Below are 16,963 nucleotides of genomic sequence, written 5' to 3'. Positions count from 1 at the left end.
TACATTGGACTGTTCACTCATTAAATGTTTCCATTTTTTCCATATCTGTGTTGTTAGCCGTGCATTGTTGCTTCTGTTCAGCTCTGTTACCTCCTTTGTGTGCGGTAACACCTGTGATATTATTAAACTCATCTTTGTGTTTAATATCTCCAAGCATCTGACCTGTTTCTCTGTTGCAAAAGCCATATCAGTTATCGACATAATGTGAATCTGTCAGTTTTTCTGTATATGCAATAAAATATTATATTATAATAATTCCTTGATGAGTGGACCACTAGAAATTAGGGGTGGGTGATATGGCCCTAAAATAATATCACAATATCTCATGGTGATTTCGAGATGATGATATGCATGGCGATATGACAAAACACTGAATTAAAAAAATATGAATGAAGAATGCACTACTGCAACAAAATGAAAATTAAATTTTATTATTGCATATGACTTGATATGGCACACTTCTAACTGAGATCTAAAAAAATGCAAGAAGTTTATCAGATTTGTAACAGAAATCATATGTCATGATACTAATAATGCACTCCATATATCTCCATATATCCAGAATTAATGTAAAATAAATGATACTGGACAGATATAGTCTGTCTCTTGTAGATATATAATGGGAAATGAGAACAGTGTTAATTTTATTGTGCTTAAAACAGCAAAAAAGTAGTACCGTGATGTGATAATTAGCGGTGGGTGAAATGGCACGATATTTCAGAGTATAATATCATTCACGATATTCAAAAATGTTGGCGATATTATCACGTACAATACAATATGGCACACTCCTACTCGAAATGCTCCAAAACAAAAGAAAGAATAAGAGTTAAAGCTAATCAGAAATACACAGGTTAGAAACTATTGACTATTATGGCCCACAGGCATAATAATGTAATGTGCATGTTATTACTTTCATGTGTTACCTGCACCTTTTTTGTTGCAGGACCACCAGGGTTTAAACTCATCTTATATGATTTGTAAATTCAGTCAATAAAGAGTAACCACACGTATAGACATGGTTCTGATTTACACTTAAAAAAAAAAGAAGCAAAACAAAACATGTTGTTTGACCATGGGTGCCTTAGTATTTTTGCAAGCGACTGAAACTGCCATTGACTCATAACATCAGCAGCATTTAGGTTGCTAATCCATGTGAAATTATGGGTTTCCCCTTCTGCGTGTTTCCTCTGTTGACAGAGCATAATGCTTACCTAGTGTACAGCATTAATAAGGTGATATATGTAAAGTGTGCAGTTTTGATCTAAGCTGTGGATGAGTGTTAAATTGACGCTCAGTGTATCCAGTCTTCCATGTAAAGGCACAGATAAAGCCGGCGTCTCTATCCCGTTGCTGAGTTGACTGCCTCGGACTGTATAGGGGAGCAACGCTGGCCGTGATGGAAGTTTTTAATCCCTATAATGCCAGGGTCAGGACTTTAGAGGATCCAGAACGGCCGTCAAGCTTCTGTGTTTATGCATCATTCGACAAACCCAAGCTGGCATGTTATTTTCTAGCAGCACGCGTCTTGTTGTGTGATACACAGCATTCGGCATATGGTCTATAGCTTGACATTGCTGCGTGTGATTAGTTCTCTCCAACAGCTTTGTAATCAAAAAAGAAGGAATTATAGAGGAGCCTTTAAGTCTGTTTAATATACAGCGACAAGTCAGATTATGAAAGTAAATGATGAAGTAAAAGCTGGAAATTATCTCGTTTTAGTTAAAATGCTGGTTCCACTGTTGCTGATAAGCAGGCTTATGGGGATGCTACTGTTTAAGAGCTCGGACTGACATCTGACAGACTGAGCTGTCCTGATTTACTGAATCTGCTGTGTGGGAAGAGTGTCCAGTCCAGTTCCAATCCCTGCAGGGGATGTAGTGCGGTTATGTGGCTTAATCTTCACAGTGGTGAGACTGTATAATGAACAGCCTTTGATACTCAGCTCTGCATTACAAGCAATAGAAAGGGAAATGTATTCAGAAGTGAAGAAGCAATGATGAATGTAACAATTTCAATGTAGTTTAAAAATGTAAAATATAAAGTTCATGTTCATGAAGCATATAACTTCATAATACTCCACTACTCACTTTTGAGTGAGATGCTCACCTTGTCAAATGCATATAAAATTCAGGTCCCTAAGGCTGGTTAATACCAACTGCACATCCAAACGCATAATGGGGCAGGCGGCCAAAGTGATGTAATTGTGGACGAAACAGCAGAGAGTAGAGTCCAGCCATTTCTCTTCCTTATTGATCAACAGTTTCCTTCTAAGCAATTTATGAGAAAAGGTGGTAGCATCTACACAACACTACACAAGGCAGTAGAATAAATGGCCAATAAATAATTGAGGCATGTATGCTTCACAGAGTGAACTATATTGTTTATATTGTTTAATTTTGAGTAGTACACTGCCCATAGCCTGTGGAGTGTCCATGTCCGCAATGTGTGTTTGTCACCTCTTGCAGGGCACTGCTTTAAAACTGTATATCTGATCAACCTCTTGGTCTGTCTTTCGCTGAAACATTTTACTGAAGGTGGAAATTTTAATATATGTAATGCTTACTGCCAGATTCTACTTCAGTGTTGTTGCCAAGGGGGAAATGAAGAAGGCCAGTTCGCAGTTAAATATTCAAAACATGCATTTAGAATAAAACAGTGTTTTTGCTAACTTGTCTAGCAGATGTTAACTAGGCCTTGATGCTTAATATACTGAAAATATATTTTCTCACAAACTTTCATGTTGGCATATCATGTACTAAAAAGAAAAAACAACCATGCGTAGAAGATTGCAAGACCTCATCAACATACACCATACTGGTTACCTCTGTTATAAAGATGCAACACACATCTAAATGTTTCTGCATCCTAATAGAAGTGATTTTTCAGTAAAATTAAATAAGGCAATGATTATTTCTTGCTGTGGGTAGGGCTCCTGTTTCTAGCTTTTTCTGTCGCTTTAAAATGATAAAAACTGAAAGCTAAAAGTGGGATTTAAAGTAGAACTCTGGTGTAAAATGGACTTTTGGTGTAGTACTTACCTCTGATGATTAGCACACCTTCGTTCTCAAACACCCTTCAGACTGGGTGACACAGGGCATAATTTGCCCCGATAAATCGTTTTTTCCACCGTTATCCAGCTCAAAGTAGCTCCACACCTTTTTGCTAGAATCTGGAGAGCCCTGACATTTAAAACAAGGCATTAATAACTGAAAAAGTGCACAAGAAGCTTATTATAATAATATATACCTCTGTTTACATCCTATAACGTGAGCTTCAGCGCCAAGGGCCACCATTATTCTATGTATTACTATGTATATATCTATGTAGACTCCTCATAGGGTAGCAGCTGGCACCAGTAAAAAAAAATCTGGATCTTGGAACACTGTGGAAGAACGGAGGTGTGCTATTCGTCAAATGTAAGGACCTTTTATCGTGTTTTACTACACCAAAAGTCCATTTTACACCAGAGTTCTCCTTTGAATGCCCTTCAAATGTCCTAAACATTGTCTTTTAAATGTGGAAGGCTGCTATTTTTTAAGGAATGTGTAATTAAATGTGTAATCTGTTGTGTTTGGTCATTTTTTGAGATGCAGGCCGAGTTGAGTGTTACTCTTCTCCCATTGTGTTTCTTTCCACAGTACTTTGTATAGTGCTACAAATTAACGATTTGTTAACAATAAACATTTAGATTTTGTAATCAACATTGTAATCAACATTGTCGATTATATCGACTAATCGTTGCATCCCTACAGCCAATAGCCCTGTTATTTGAAGGCTTGCAGATTATGTGTGGAACAATTTTTGCAGTATAGTAGACTATTATTCTTGTTAAGGAAGTAGCCTATATAATTTATTTAGCACAACTCAGCTAGCTACATTTCCAGAATTAGGAGAAATTGTCAGACTGGGTAATGCTTATTAGTGTTTACCTGTTAGTGTTGGGGGGAACATTTTTACGGCACACAACTTCGGCAGCATTCAGCCGTATAAACACTGCCAAGGTTACAACATCTGCTAAAAAATGTATAATCTAAAGAGAGACATGGTGGTCTCTTGTTATTTATTTAAGGCACAGGGGGTTCAAGAATGCAAGGCCTTAGATTTCTTCCTGTATTATTTATGAGTGCATTGCAGAAGTCACCTAAGCTGACTTGCATATTAGGAAAGAATCACTTTCCTTGCATTATATGGATTAAGGACAGTGCAGATGCTGTATTGTTGAAGAGATACTGTACAGTGACATGCCACTTCAAGCTAAAGAAACACTTATTCTGTGCCAAGGCGTTTGCCATGTGCCATGGAAGCTAAAGAAATATTTACTGACCTGTGTGATATGTGTGTGGGGCCTCCTGCATTGAATTTGAATGTGCTTTTTGCATGGACTCTTTGCATAGACAACTTTAGCCAAACACTGCCCGTCACGATCATTTCCACCAACTGTACCCCCGTATTCCCAGTACGTATATAACACTGTGGATCGAGGAATGTTAAATATCAACACAACTTTGGAAATTAAATTTCATATCCATGCTGGCCAGAGTTCAGTCTCACTCACAACATAACATTTCACTGTTTATATAGATGTAGGCATTCCCAAGCCTTCTCCTTAAATAGTCTTCATAATCAGTTTCTACATCCAATACTTCTGGAATAAGTTGGGAAGCTGGCAATGTATTAAGGTGGTGATGATCCAACATGGAAGGTTTCACCAACAAAAGCAGCATAACATAGCATAGCATTGTTTTTCTAGTCCTGGTTTCAGAAGAAAATAAAAAATAATGAATGAGCAGGTAAACCATATAGTACTTTTGCTCAAATAGTGTACCTGCAACTTTGTATGTGGTGGTCTCTCTGTGTTCTCATTTATCTAAGGCTAAAACTAGGACGCGTCTCGCTGTCCTCCTCACCTCTTTCACCTGGGTGAGCTCCAAATGAGGCTATGGCAACGTTGCTGGGTGCTGGGACCTGCTCTTAATGATCTAAACAGTGGAGTGGAGCTGGAGAATTACGCCTTGAGCCCGGCCCTGTGCCGGCGGCAGCTGAAGCCTCCTCTCCTGCTGTCTTTACTGCAGAGAGATGTGTACAAACAACACCCATCTTCTCACCCTCCATAACGAACTGAGCTAATGTCCTTCAGCTGACCTCTGCTTCTAGCATGACTCATGCACTGATGGCTCGATAATGGTCGAGCTGCAGTCTTTTGGACGTAATTATCAGAACTGCTTGTGACAGTCTGTGTTAAGCACGTATATCTGTAGTATTTTGTTTATATATAGAATATGTCCTAAAAGCAAGAGGGAAACAGGACAAATTCAGCTTCCCCTCGCTGCACAAATGGACGACGCAATGGTCCATTAAAAAAGCCATCAGCAAACAGCTCAAGTCGAACGTTCCGAGTTATTCTGAAATGATGGTACCTCCCTAAGGTAACTCAAAATTTGATGGAGGGTAAAAAGCCGTATTGGCAGGGGTGGGGTGAGGGTCTGTGTGAAGATGAGCTTTTATCTCCGCTTCAGTGACTGTGCCGGCCTCTCGGGGGGCCACTTTACACAGCTCAGTGGATGCACAGCCCTCTCTGGTGGCAAACCCAGCAAGCTCCCCAGAGTTTAGATAGCAAAGGCCAGACCAAAGTTTGGATACATGCAGTTTACAAGATTATGTTTTGGTGGTTTGAGACATGTCCACACATACTGAACGCAGGTAAAGGGGTTGTAGATATAGCAGTGTGGTGGTAATGTTTTATTTATGTTCTTGTGGATGGTCAAGAGGGCCCAATTAAAGACAATTAAAAACTTTTAACTTTTTAAGTTAAAGCAGTGACTCTTAGCATTAGTCCCGGACATTTTAGCGTATACCTTGCTCCCAATACACCTGTTCCAACTAATCAGCTCTTCCTGAAAGCACTAAAATGTGCCGAGCAGGGGGTATTCCAGAAGCAGGGTAGAGAAAACTGTGATGTAAACAGCATACAGTTACATAACTTTCTTCTTACTTTAGATTTAGTAAGACAGTTCTGTTGTTATGTGGTTCCAAATATACCCTTTTAAGTGATTTCTAAAACCAGAAGTTTTAGAAATGCTCATTGATGTGTAATATGTGGCCTAGTTACGTACATTAAATCTTTTATTTAGACCCCCTAGCCTGTATAAATTGACTGATACTTATTGATTATTGACTACTTGTCTTATGTTAAATCAGTTCTGTTGTATTTTTCAGCTCATTACAGTTACTTGGTAGCAAGACGTACACTTTGTGTGTACTGCATTTAACAGTTTAACATGACAACGCAGTCAGATTGTTTTTAAGTATGGCCAGTCAGAACCGAATAGTGTATTTCTTAATACTGTCACATGACTTTGCCTTCAAACTTGATTATAGTAGAATTATGAATTACGAGGGAAATGTATTATTAGACTAGGATCACTTCATGTGACTAATATCTGTATTGTATCCTGGTAAGATTTTTATACTTAAATCTGATTGAGGTGAGGGCAGCTTGTTGCACTGCAGTTCTTACTGGTGTTTTGGTTGTAATAGGAGGAGTTTTATTTCTTAAATGGTCTTGGAGTAACTGAGCCGTATATAGTGCTACTTTTCCAGATATAAACCTAATGCTCAAGAATCATGAATTGACCAGGTTTCAATGGGTTCTGTTACCCCAGTATTATGTAGTTGTATACCTTTAACACTATAAAGAAGATATATTTTACACAAAAGCTCTGTGGGTTGGCACCTGTGATATGGAAAACGTACACATTTTAGACACATTATAGTTCACAAGAGCCTGTAAGCTGTGATGACTAGATGGCCAGGTCAGAACATTTCCAACACCTAAGGCAGGTTTTGTGGGGTTACTGGTATAAAGTTGTAAGTATTCACCAAATGTGGTCAAAGAAATAAAACTTACTGAAGTGTGTGGAGTGTATTGTAAAAAATGTTAACTCTCACCAACTTAAAAATTAGTCTAATTTCTGCTGACAAACTTAGAATTTGGGTTCAATTAAAGAAAATAAGTTGAGTTAATGGAATATCATCTGTAATCAAATACCAAAATACAAAAGTTGGTCCAACTACATATTTTGCATCTGTCGGTTAAAAAAAAAATACTTTTAGGTTCTATAAAATGTGTTTTATAATTTCTGTTGACTATCCTTTAAGATCAACTAAAACAATTAACTTGTGTCAATCACATGTTTTACATAAATCAAACTCACCTAATGAGCACAACATTATATCTTTTGTTCATTTAATTAGCAACTGGGAATTCATGACTATTACATACATCTTATTGTCAGTTATATAAGCTTTCAGTAATGCAAAAATGACCAGCTGGATCCAGCCAGCATATAGTCTATATACACTGAACAACACAAAACACAGTAACTTGCTCCTATATCCTTCAACACTGAGACCTGGCAGTTTGCTTAGTAGACCCAGTTTAACTAAAGAGTCAAACTGAGCATGTGCAGGGTTCAACTGCAATTTATACATTTTGCTAACACAAATTATTTACTTAGGCCAACTTTTAACAATAAATGTCAATGTTTCTTGTTCAGCTCATTTAAAAAGACATTAGGAGAACAATTTTAAAGTTTGTTTTTTACAGTGTGTGAAGGCATGTCCATATAGTCCAGTCTTATAGAAAATATACTGAATCACAAAGAATAAAGCTACTCTTGTCTTGTGGAGTCCATATCTCCACTGTTTCAAACATGTTTTGGTACAGAAGCGTGCCCTGCACTATATTAGTGAAGTGGTTTTAATGTTATGGCTGATCTGTATATCATAATCTTTCTAAAAACATGTGAGCAGGTCTTGATAATATGTACCATTGAGGCAAGCGTGTGAGGATTTTGGTGTGCTTGGTTTAGACAGTGCTGATTGGTGGCTATGCATGTATGTTACTGTATTGTATCTGAATTAGCATATTCTTGCATAATCTCTAGTGTAATTTTGAAAATCCTCAGAATGTGCAACCCCACAACACAAGGCCACATTCCTACAATATCTGCCTTTGTTATATGTATCAGGCATGTAAATTATGCAGGGGAACTGAATATAAAGAGACTTGTTTTGCTGTGGAACTTTTAGCTTTAACATTGTGCTGTTTCACTGTCATATTCTTAAAGGGAAAAGGCAGCACTGCTCCCTCTGGACATGGGTTTCTTTTTTATTGGGACTGCACAATGAAGATAGAGATATGTAGGCCAGCAGAAGGAGGCTCTCCTTCAAGGGATGCCTTTGTTTGTGTCCCACTTGCGCTGTATTTTGATTATCGCATTGCCTTTGTAGGAGCACCAATGCAGTGTGTGTTCATTTACATTCAGTGGTGCCTTTGGGACCCATAGCACTAACTGTATTGAACAGTTCATTTCAGTGATAAATAGGGGAACAGAGTTACAGCACCTAATGACATCTTTATGCAGTTAAGTGAGGAAAAAATAGGTGCCTTCGAAGGGAGATCCGAGCCGCGTTGGGTCTGTGTGCAGCTAAATGTGAATGAGCTGAGGTAACCTGGCCTGGGGTTGGGCCTCTGGCGTGGCTACTGTCTGAGAAGCTTCAGAAATAAACAGGCTGCCACTGCAATGCAGGGATGAATAATCCACACAGTTTAATTCTAGTGGAGCGTCCCTGTTCTCTCAGATCTCCCACACACTAGGAGCCTGCGCAGAGTTCCAGATTTAAGCTCAGCCTCATCAGAAAGACAGGGAGAGAGAGAATGTGGTGTGCTGTGTGTGTGTATGTTTGAGAGAGGGAGAAAGAGAGAGACAGTGGAAAAAGATTGGAAAATGGGAAAATGGATGAGCAGACATGTTCTTAATGCTAGTGAAATATGCTTCAAACTGGATTTAAAGCCAAGCACTGCAATCCTCTATTAAATAAGCTGATGGTCTATTAATAACTGGTACTAGGGTTATAAACATTCATTAATGCATTGTGATTCAGTCAGTCTGAAAATGATGATTCAACTGCATCGATTTTGATGCAGCTGAGAAATGAATGCAGAGTAAACAATTTAACATTACCATTCTTCCAACATTGCTGCAGACCATTAGAGCAAAATCAAGTTAAAATCAGTTAATTGCATCTTTGTATTGGAGTATATAAAGACCTGGGTTTGGAATTTACTATAATTAGCAAATTTTTAATAAGATAGTATGTGATTATATAACGTTGGTTGTGATTATAGGTAATAAGTGCAGATTTATTGTCATAACAAACAGCCCTTATTACACACTGACTATTATATGACTATTGAGCAATACCTCAGTGAAAGACTTGGCTTGTTGTTATCCTCTATAAGTGAGTAAAGTTGAACACTGGCCAGCGTGATCATGGAAAAGTATGTAAGTAAGGCCTGATAGTAGGGGCCATTTCCGAAGATGTGCGGTCATTTAACATTCCTTGAGGAACAGTGTCACCTTTGTACAAGAAACAAGTCATAGAAGGCATTACCACCCACGGTGGACAGCTCAGTAGGTGGTGATGATTGTTGCCCATGGTGTCTGTCTCAAATTGTTCATGTGAACAGACAAGCCACTCTAACAGAAATCACATCCACATTCAATTCAAATGATTTAGTTTTCATTTTCTGTAGAATGGAGAAATTTAAAGGTGAATACTAGTAGGTGGTTGCTAGTGTGTTTTAGGGAGTTTCTAGTGGTATGTTCACAGATGCTGCGGCAACTCAGGTGGGGGTCTTGCTTTGTTATCATGAGTGCTTTTTGTTAGGTGGTTGCGCTGGTATTATGTCTGGTTACTGTGGTGTTCCAGATTGTTCTAAGAGCCTATGATAAAGGTAGTAGTAGTTCAGATTCTAGGTTCCTAGTATGTGGCCAGTTGGGTGCTATGATATGGTGTCCCAGTTGATTGCCAGGGTGTTACATTGTGGCTTCAGAAGTCCACATGGTTGTCAGGGTGTTGCTAGTGTACTTGTACATACTGACGTGAGATGTGTGCTGTACTTCCAAAAATATTCAGAAATCTATACATAAAAGCCCACAATTCCTGTTTAGAGATTATTGGGTTGGTCCAGTATATGGAAAAATTAGTTAGGTAATTATAATAAAATAAGACAAATAAGAAGGAAGGAAGTAATAAACCACATTTCTTATTTCACTGAGGCTTAATGGGGCTCTGAGCATTTCCCCTTAAGAATTCTTATCAAATACATTTTTGGTGAGGTCAGAGACTTGCATCCCTAATTCCCTCTAACATCAGATGTCTTGCCCTTGCTCTGATACTTGCTCAAATGCTCCAGTAGCTCTCAGTGCTCAGTAGAGCAGTCATGGAGGACATGTTCCTTCAATTATTCACATGGGGGAGAAGAGACTCAGTGCCGCCCAATGCTGACTCAAAAAAGCTCTTTGCGGCACCAGGCCCTTCTCACTGATTCAGGGCCAAAGGACAGTCACTGCTCTCTACAGCTAATCACCCAGAGCTGCTGCAGAGCAGAGGACAGCAGTCAGTGATGCAGGACCTTGGCAGTGTTCACTCATTTATTGAAACTAAGCCTCAGTCGATAGGCAGCTAAGAAATGAATTGAAATTTCATTTTGCCATGCAGTGAAATGTTTGCAATCTGCTTTCATGAGAAAATTAAATCTATTTTTGGGCATGAGAAAAAAAATGAATTTACCCTGAATTTCCCATTTTATCCCAACAGTGGAAATCTCTGTAATATCTGTGTGTTGTTGTTCATGCTTGGTCTTTCACTAGTCCAGAATAAAGTTGAAATGAAATTTGAAGTTGATATACCAAAAATAAGATAATTTGTTTTAATAACGTGACCAGTTAAACCTGGTAAAAATATTCATTTTGATTTGGTCAGAATTGGTCATTCTTGACTCCGAGCTCCCATTAAAGGACACAGTTTACACATGCATTCCTGGGTAAACTAAGAATAAATTTAATTAATGTGAAAGAAGCGTCTAGGCTGCCGTCGTAGAGAAATATTACAAAATTTTACGCATGTATAACTGACACAGTATTAAACAGCATGCCAAGTCTGAATTATCAATGGTAGAAATGCTGTTCTCTGTATTAGGAGGTCAATGGAGCTTCTTGCTATTTGATGCTGGGATATTATGCAGCACAGATGCTACAATCTTGTTTTAAAACAGCATTAATGGAGAATGTTTTGTTTGGGAGTATAATTTACTTTTACTCCACTGAAGTAAATACAAATCATGCTTTGAGCTCCCCCTAATGGTAGAAGTGCATTTTTAATACACTTAGAGATTCAGAAGTGGCATGTTAAGTAAAAGTGACATGTCAGGAATCACTCCAGCAAACTTACATTGTGTTGTGCCTGAACAGGGATGCTATTCTCTCTATTTCTGGGCAGTGAACCATCAAAATAATTTTTTTAAGGTACAAAAATGCTTCTTGAGAAGCAAAAGGTATTTAACTAATTCCTTATATGCCCCCCACCATAACTATTTATAGTAAATGAAGTAAAATGACCTAAACCTTCTGAATTTACTGTAGTATTTTAAATTAAATTCTACAATTATGTCATGATTTTGTTAAATGTTGTTGGTGTTTCTTTAGAAAAGCTAGACTGTGCTGTATTGCTTATTTTGTGTTTTAACTGGGTCTTGAGTGCTGTGTGAGATTGTGGTTTAATCTTCAGACCTTTCAGACATAGGGAGTGATGCACTGTTGTTTTGAGCAGTAGCTACATGAGATGCTAAGTGCAATATCTTGTTTTCTGTTCTCCTTGCGCAGCCTGTTTCATTAAGTGAGAGAGACACGGGAACAGTGCTTTGTGTGTTTTCTCCTTTAAGTGAACCACATGCAGAGAGCGCTTCAGGGAGAATCAAAACGGAGAGGCTATTTTTAGGGTCCCAACTGAGGTTTTATTTGTCTGGTGCCCTTGCAGGTGCTAAATCACTCTTATTTTAGAAATGGAGCCTTGGCCTAAATCAATCACTGCAGGTCTAACCTGGCCTCTAACCCACAAGGGATAGTGACACACAACCACTCTCACTTTCACTCTTTCTTTCTTTTTCTCTCTTTCTCTTTCCTTCCTTTTGATCACCCTGCATAGGCATTACCAGTGCTATTATGCACTTGCCTTTTGTCTATTGCCTTCTATTGACTGGTTTAAAATTGTGGTAGAGTATATACAGAGGTATTTGTGCACAGTGCACTCATGGAGAAGAGCACTACGTATCTCTTTAAACGTTCCGGAACTGCTGAGAAAGGCCCTTATGCCAGCATGAAAGGTGGTTAATGTAAAGAAGCATAGTTTTCCTGAAATAGCCCTCTGTGTTGTGTGTATCCCTCCGGGTGGCACAGCACTGCCTGCTGTGTGTCCTCCAGAGCCACACACTCTTCCCCACTCTTTAGAATAAGGAGCTGAGGCCACCTAGTGTAGAGCTGAGCCTCAGTGGAGCACCTGACCAGGCTCGAGTCCGCCCGCAGTCCCGTCCCCCCAGCGCTCCGTGCTTGACCTGAAATCAGTCGTGTGCTATATAGAGCTGCTGGAAGATAAATTGTCCTTATGCCACTGGGAGTCCAGGCTCTCACGCTAGGACAACACTGAAGAAGGTGGCAGGTGGAAGGAGAGGGCCTGGTCATTGCTATTTTCTGCCTGGACGCCATGTGTCCGGGGCGGGGATCCCATGTGATTGCGGAGTGTGTATTGACATTGATTTTGAAGATCAGCTTTCCTGTCTTCTACTACGGCCCTGATGTAAAGATTTTGTGATTAATATATAATAAAAAAAAATTATATTAAGCAATTTTCTTAATATCACCAATATTAATGACCTGCTTGTGCACCTTCACAGCGTGAACAAGCAGGTCAGTTTTCTCTGATAAGATGCACAGAAACACTGCGCCATTAAAATAGCAATCTGTCAAACACTGTACCAGGCTCACTGTACCAGGGCTGTACGATAAATCAGTGTTTTATTGTTATTGTAATATGAGTTTTTACAATAAATACAATGGAAAAGATATGATAACATAAAAAAACAGCAAAATGAACTTGCACTAATCGTTTGCAGAAAATGCCGCAAACCGTGTTTATCTGGAATGACTAGGCTGGAGGTAAAGTGAGGTTGAGTAAAGTTAGAGGTACACAGTGAACAAACGCACCAAACTACTTTCTTGCTTTGGAAAAAAATATTAAAGCCATGCCAAATTTCAAAATCTTAGCCAAGGGCCTTAGAGGACATTGGTTATGTAATATATGCAATGTGTGTGTTTTGGCTGTTATACTGCTGTAAACCACTGAATCCTTTAAACCGGATGGAATTCTGTTCACATTAAATTAAGTTGATATTTAACATTTTTTTATTTGTGGTACTTTTCAGAAATTCTGGTGGGTCAACCATTCTGTGTTTCCACTCTTCTTATGATGCTGGACTATATGACTTAAATCATTGTCACATTTATGATCTTGATTATGATTGAAGAGCGATAATTTTAATATACTTAATATACTAATATACTTGGTACCAGCTGGTTGAGTTTTTTAGTTGGTGCAATGTTTGAGTTCTTCTCTATTCTCTTTTTATGCCTCCATGTCACAGATTGGATATGGTATATATAGAGACATACTGTATAATTACACATGTAGTAATATGTGTGCACGAACACAAATAATGGAGATTATTAACATCATTATTAACAGAATTAACTAATTTAGATTTTTGTTTTAACTGAATAAATAAAATGGAATGTTTAATATGGTGAAATTAATTCAGTTAGAGCTTTTGAACGTTGGTTTCGATTCATTTTCTATTAGTTGAATGAAGTCTTCTGGACAGTATATTGCCCAAGCTCAGAATATTATATTCTGTCTCTTTTTCTGTAACATACGTAATTACACAGGCAAGAAGCAGGGCTTTCCCCTTCTGTGGCAGCTATAGCACTATGCCCAGAAGGAGCCATGATCAATTATTCATGGTTGGAAGGCTCTGATGTGTCTACAGTGGTTGATATGAAGCTGTCTGAGTAGCATGCTTTCAGTACCATTAGCATTCCTGGGCTTTAATTCTGTCTGCAAGAATTTCCCCTTCTGACAAACTGTATCCAGGTTGAAGGTCAGCAGGGCACGTTATTGTGAAATGAGGGCAGAACTGTGCTCTGAGGGATATGCGGCCTGTGCCAAATGTTCCTCTGTGCTGTGGGAGGCTACGCGTGGGCGCAAAAAGCATCTGCCACTGTATTTGAAAACAGTGATTTGACGTGGTTGAGGAATACTTAACGAATAATTACAAATGCTAATGTGCTCCCTCATCTATCAGAAAGAGTTTAGCAGACATGACTGAAAGAAATGGTTCAGCCAGTGATGTTAGTGTCTCTAACAGTGAATGAAAGTGAATAGCTACCATTTAGCATTATTAATAAATGGCATCCTGCTAATGGCAGTGCTAGTGGGTGGCTACTGTGACTGTTCATGCATTGTTAGTAGCATTAGCACATTTGGTTCAGCAGTTCTTTTTAATGCATATGCCATTGATTGTAATGATTGGTTATCTACATTTCTGACAGTATGTTATCTTGCTTGTCTTAAGAGCCTTAAGTCAGAAACGTTAGGGAAAAAAATGAAATATGAAACCTTGTAAAAATCTGGACAAAAGGGAAAATAAAATCTATCACATAAAGGTGCTGAAATTGCTTAGTTATTCTGCTAAGCATGTCATATGGGCCTTTTCTGTTTACTTTACAGTCTCGTTTTTATTAATTCCAAGGCTCAGTAGTTCATAAATAATTGAGACTTGGGGCGAGATCAATGATAATGCCACTGAAAGGGCAACACTACATTAGCCTCGCCTCCGAAGCTGATGGCTGTTTATGAATCAGCGCCTTTTAACTTAATTGAATCTGTCAGTAGTTGCTTTAACTCTTTCATGTCAGTTCTCAATTGATTAATAAAACTGTACTCTGCATAATTTATAATGGCATAATTTATACTGAAGCGAAGGGCTCTGGCTCTTTTTGACACACTTAAATCACATTATAACATTGCATTTTGCACGTTGCAGCTTGTGGTTAGGATTGTGAACTTATAAACACAGATTTTCTACAAGTTTAAACTTGTGTTGTATGTTGTATGATCTTTATGTTGACAGATTTTTCTCTCTCTATCTGCAGCCCTATAGAATCCTGTCAGAATTTCTACAAAGACTTCACGTTACAAATCGACATGGCATTCAACGTGTTCTTCTTACTCTACTTTGGGCTGCGTGTAAGTATTTCTGCTCTTCACTAGAACAAAACCATGACAATAGATATGTTCACATTACAAGCCTCATTAATCAGTTTCAAGTTCGTGCTTAAATTAGATTTGGCTGTCTTGCCGGTCATATCCTTAGAGGTAGGTAACCTGTATCTGTTATGTAACGGAAATAAATATATTTCTGCAACAGCATGTCATGATTAAAGTGGCAGATCACTGATATACCTGGATTGTATCCAGATTTGATAGTCTAGACAGAAAAAAACATCGAACAAGACAAGAAATCAATTTTTTTATTTTTTTGAGGGATGTGTAAGGGTCTCAGTCTGGCCTGTCTGGATGCTCAGATTAGACTTCAGAGTGTCTTGTGCATCACTCACAATGTGATAAACAATGACTATATAAAAGTGTAAGAAGAAGTGAGACAGAAATGCAGAGCCTACATAATACCTATGCCTATGTAATTACTGACACCTATGTTGTTGCCATAGTTACGGATACAGATTACAGATTGTTATACCCAAACATACTAATCTGATCATAGAACTTGCAAAAATAAATGTGAACAGTCAGCATTTCTGACATTTGGCTGAAACTCTGCTCCAGAGCAACTTACAAGGTTACTGCTGTTACAGAGGTGGGCCAAGGTAGTGTTAGGAGTCTTGCCAAAGAACTCTTATTTGTGTAGCACAGTGTATTCACCCAGAACATGAATTGAACCCCAGATACTGTTGTAACTGGATGTCAGACAATGGTGCCACACCAACCAACATCTTTACAGAGATATAAATCCAATGACTTCTTAATGACCTCGGTGGTAGTGGCAACAGTGGCATGGTAAAGGGGCTGATTGGTGGCACAGTTAAATCTTCAGCGATGCCACAGCCATCTGTAGAGGTCCATATGAATTTATTCCTATCCCTCCTATTTGTTATCAGTTTGTTGTTTGGGTCATATGTTAATTCTGGTAGGGTCATTGCAGTAAAAAATTGGAGAAAACTCCCTTAAATGTATACTACTGAAATGTATACTACTGCTTATACAGCTCTGGAAAAAAAATAAGATGTTGCTATTTATAGGTATATGTTTGAGTAAAATGAACATTGTTGTTTTATTCTATAAACTGCGTGCAAAATGTCTCATTGTCATTTAGAGCATTTATTTGCAGAAAATAAAAAATGGCTGAAATAACAAAAAAGATGCAGAGCTCAAATAATGCAAAGAAAACAAGTTCATATTTATAAAGTTTTAGGAGTTCAAAAATCAATATTTGGTAGTTTTTGTATAATAGCCCTGGTTTTTAACCATAGTTTTCATGCATCTTGACATGTTCTCCTCCACCAGTCTTACACACTGCTTTTGGATAACTTTATGCCACTCCTGGTGCAAAAATCCAAGCATTTTTGATTCAGCTTGGTTTAATGGCTTGTGATCAGATCATCCATCTTCCTCTTGATTATATTCCAGAGTTTTACAATATGGTAAAATCAAAGATTTTTTTTTAAGTGGTCTCTTATATTTTTCTAGAGCTATATATGTGTATTATAATGTGTACTAAACCAATTAGTAGAGTACTAACATATGCTGAATTAATTCATGCAAATCCTTAAATGTACAGTAAAATTTTACTCTGAAGTCTGTAGTGACCCCCACTTAACTTACTAAATATCTACTGAATAAAAAGACTAAATAATAAGCATGTTTTCATGTGGTAAACACTAACTAGTATTTGATTTCTCTTCTGTCGTTGTCCGTATGTGTCCGC

The 16,963-nt window shown here is 38.2% G+C and overlaps 1 protein-coding gene across 18 annotated transcripts in view; it reads left to right on the top strand.

Annotated features, from left to right (window-relative positions):
* kcnma1a (potassium large conductance calcium-activated channel, subfamily M, alpha member 1a) overlaps positions 1-16,963 on the top strand; it is a 258,450-nt gene that overhangs the window by 130,667 nt on the left and 110,820 nt on the right. For all 18 annotated transcript variants that reach the window (XM_049481018.1, XM_049481012.1, XM_049481011.1 and 15 more), the window contains exon 4: positions 15,114-15,207. In XM_049481018.1, coding sequence (XP_049336975.1) covers positions 15,114-15,207 — 94 coding nt within the window. The remainder of the gene's footprint in view (positions 1-15,113; positions 15,208-16,963) is intronic.

The sequence above is a fragment of the Astyanax mexicanus genome, chromosome 7 (genome assembly GCF_023375975.1).
Source record: "Astyanax mexicanus isolate ESR-SI-001 chromosome 7, AstMex3_surface, whole genome shotgun sequence".
Classification (NCBI taxonomy): domain Eukaryota; kingdom Metazoa; phylum Chordata; class Actinopteri; order Characiformes; family Acestrorhamphidae; genus Astyanax; species Astyanax mexicanus.
This window is presented reverse-complemented; position numbering and strand designations above follow the sequence as displayed.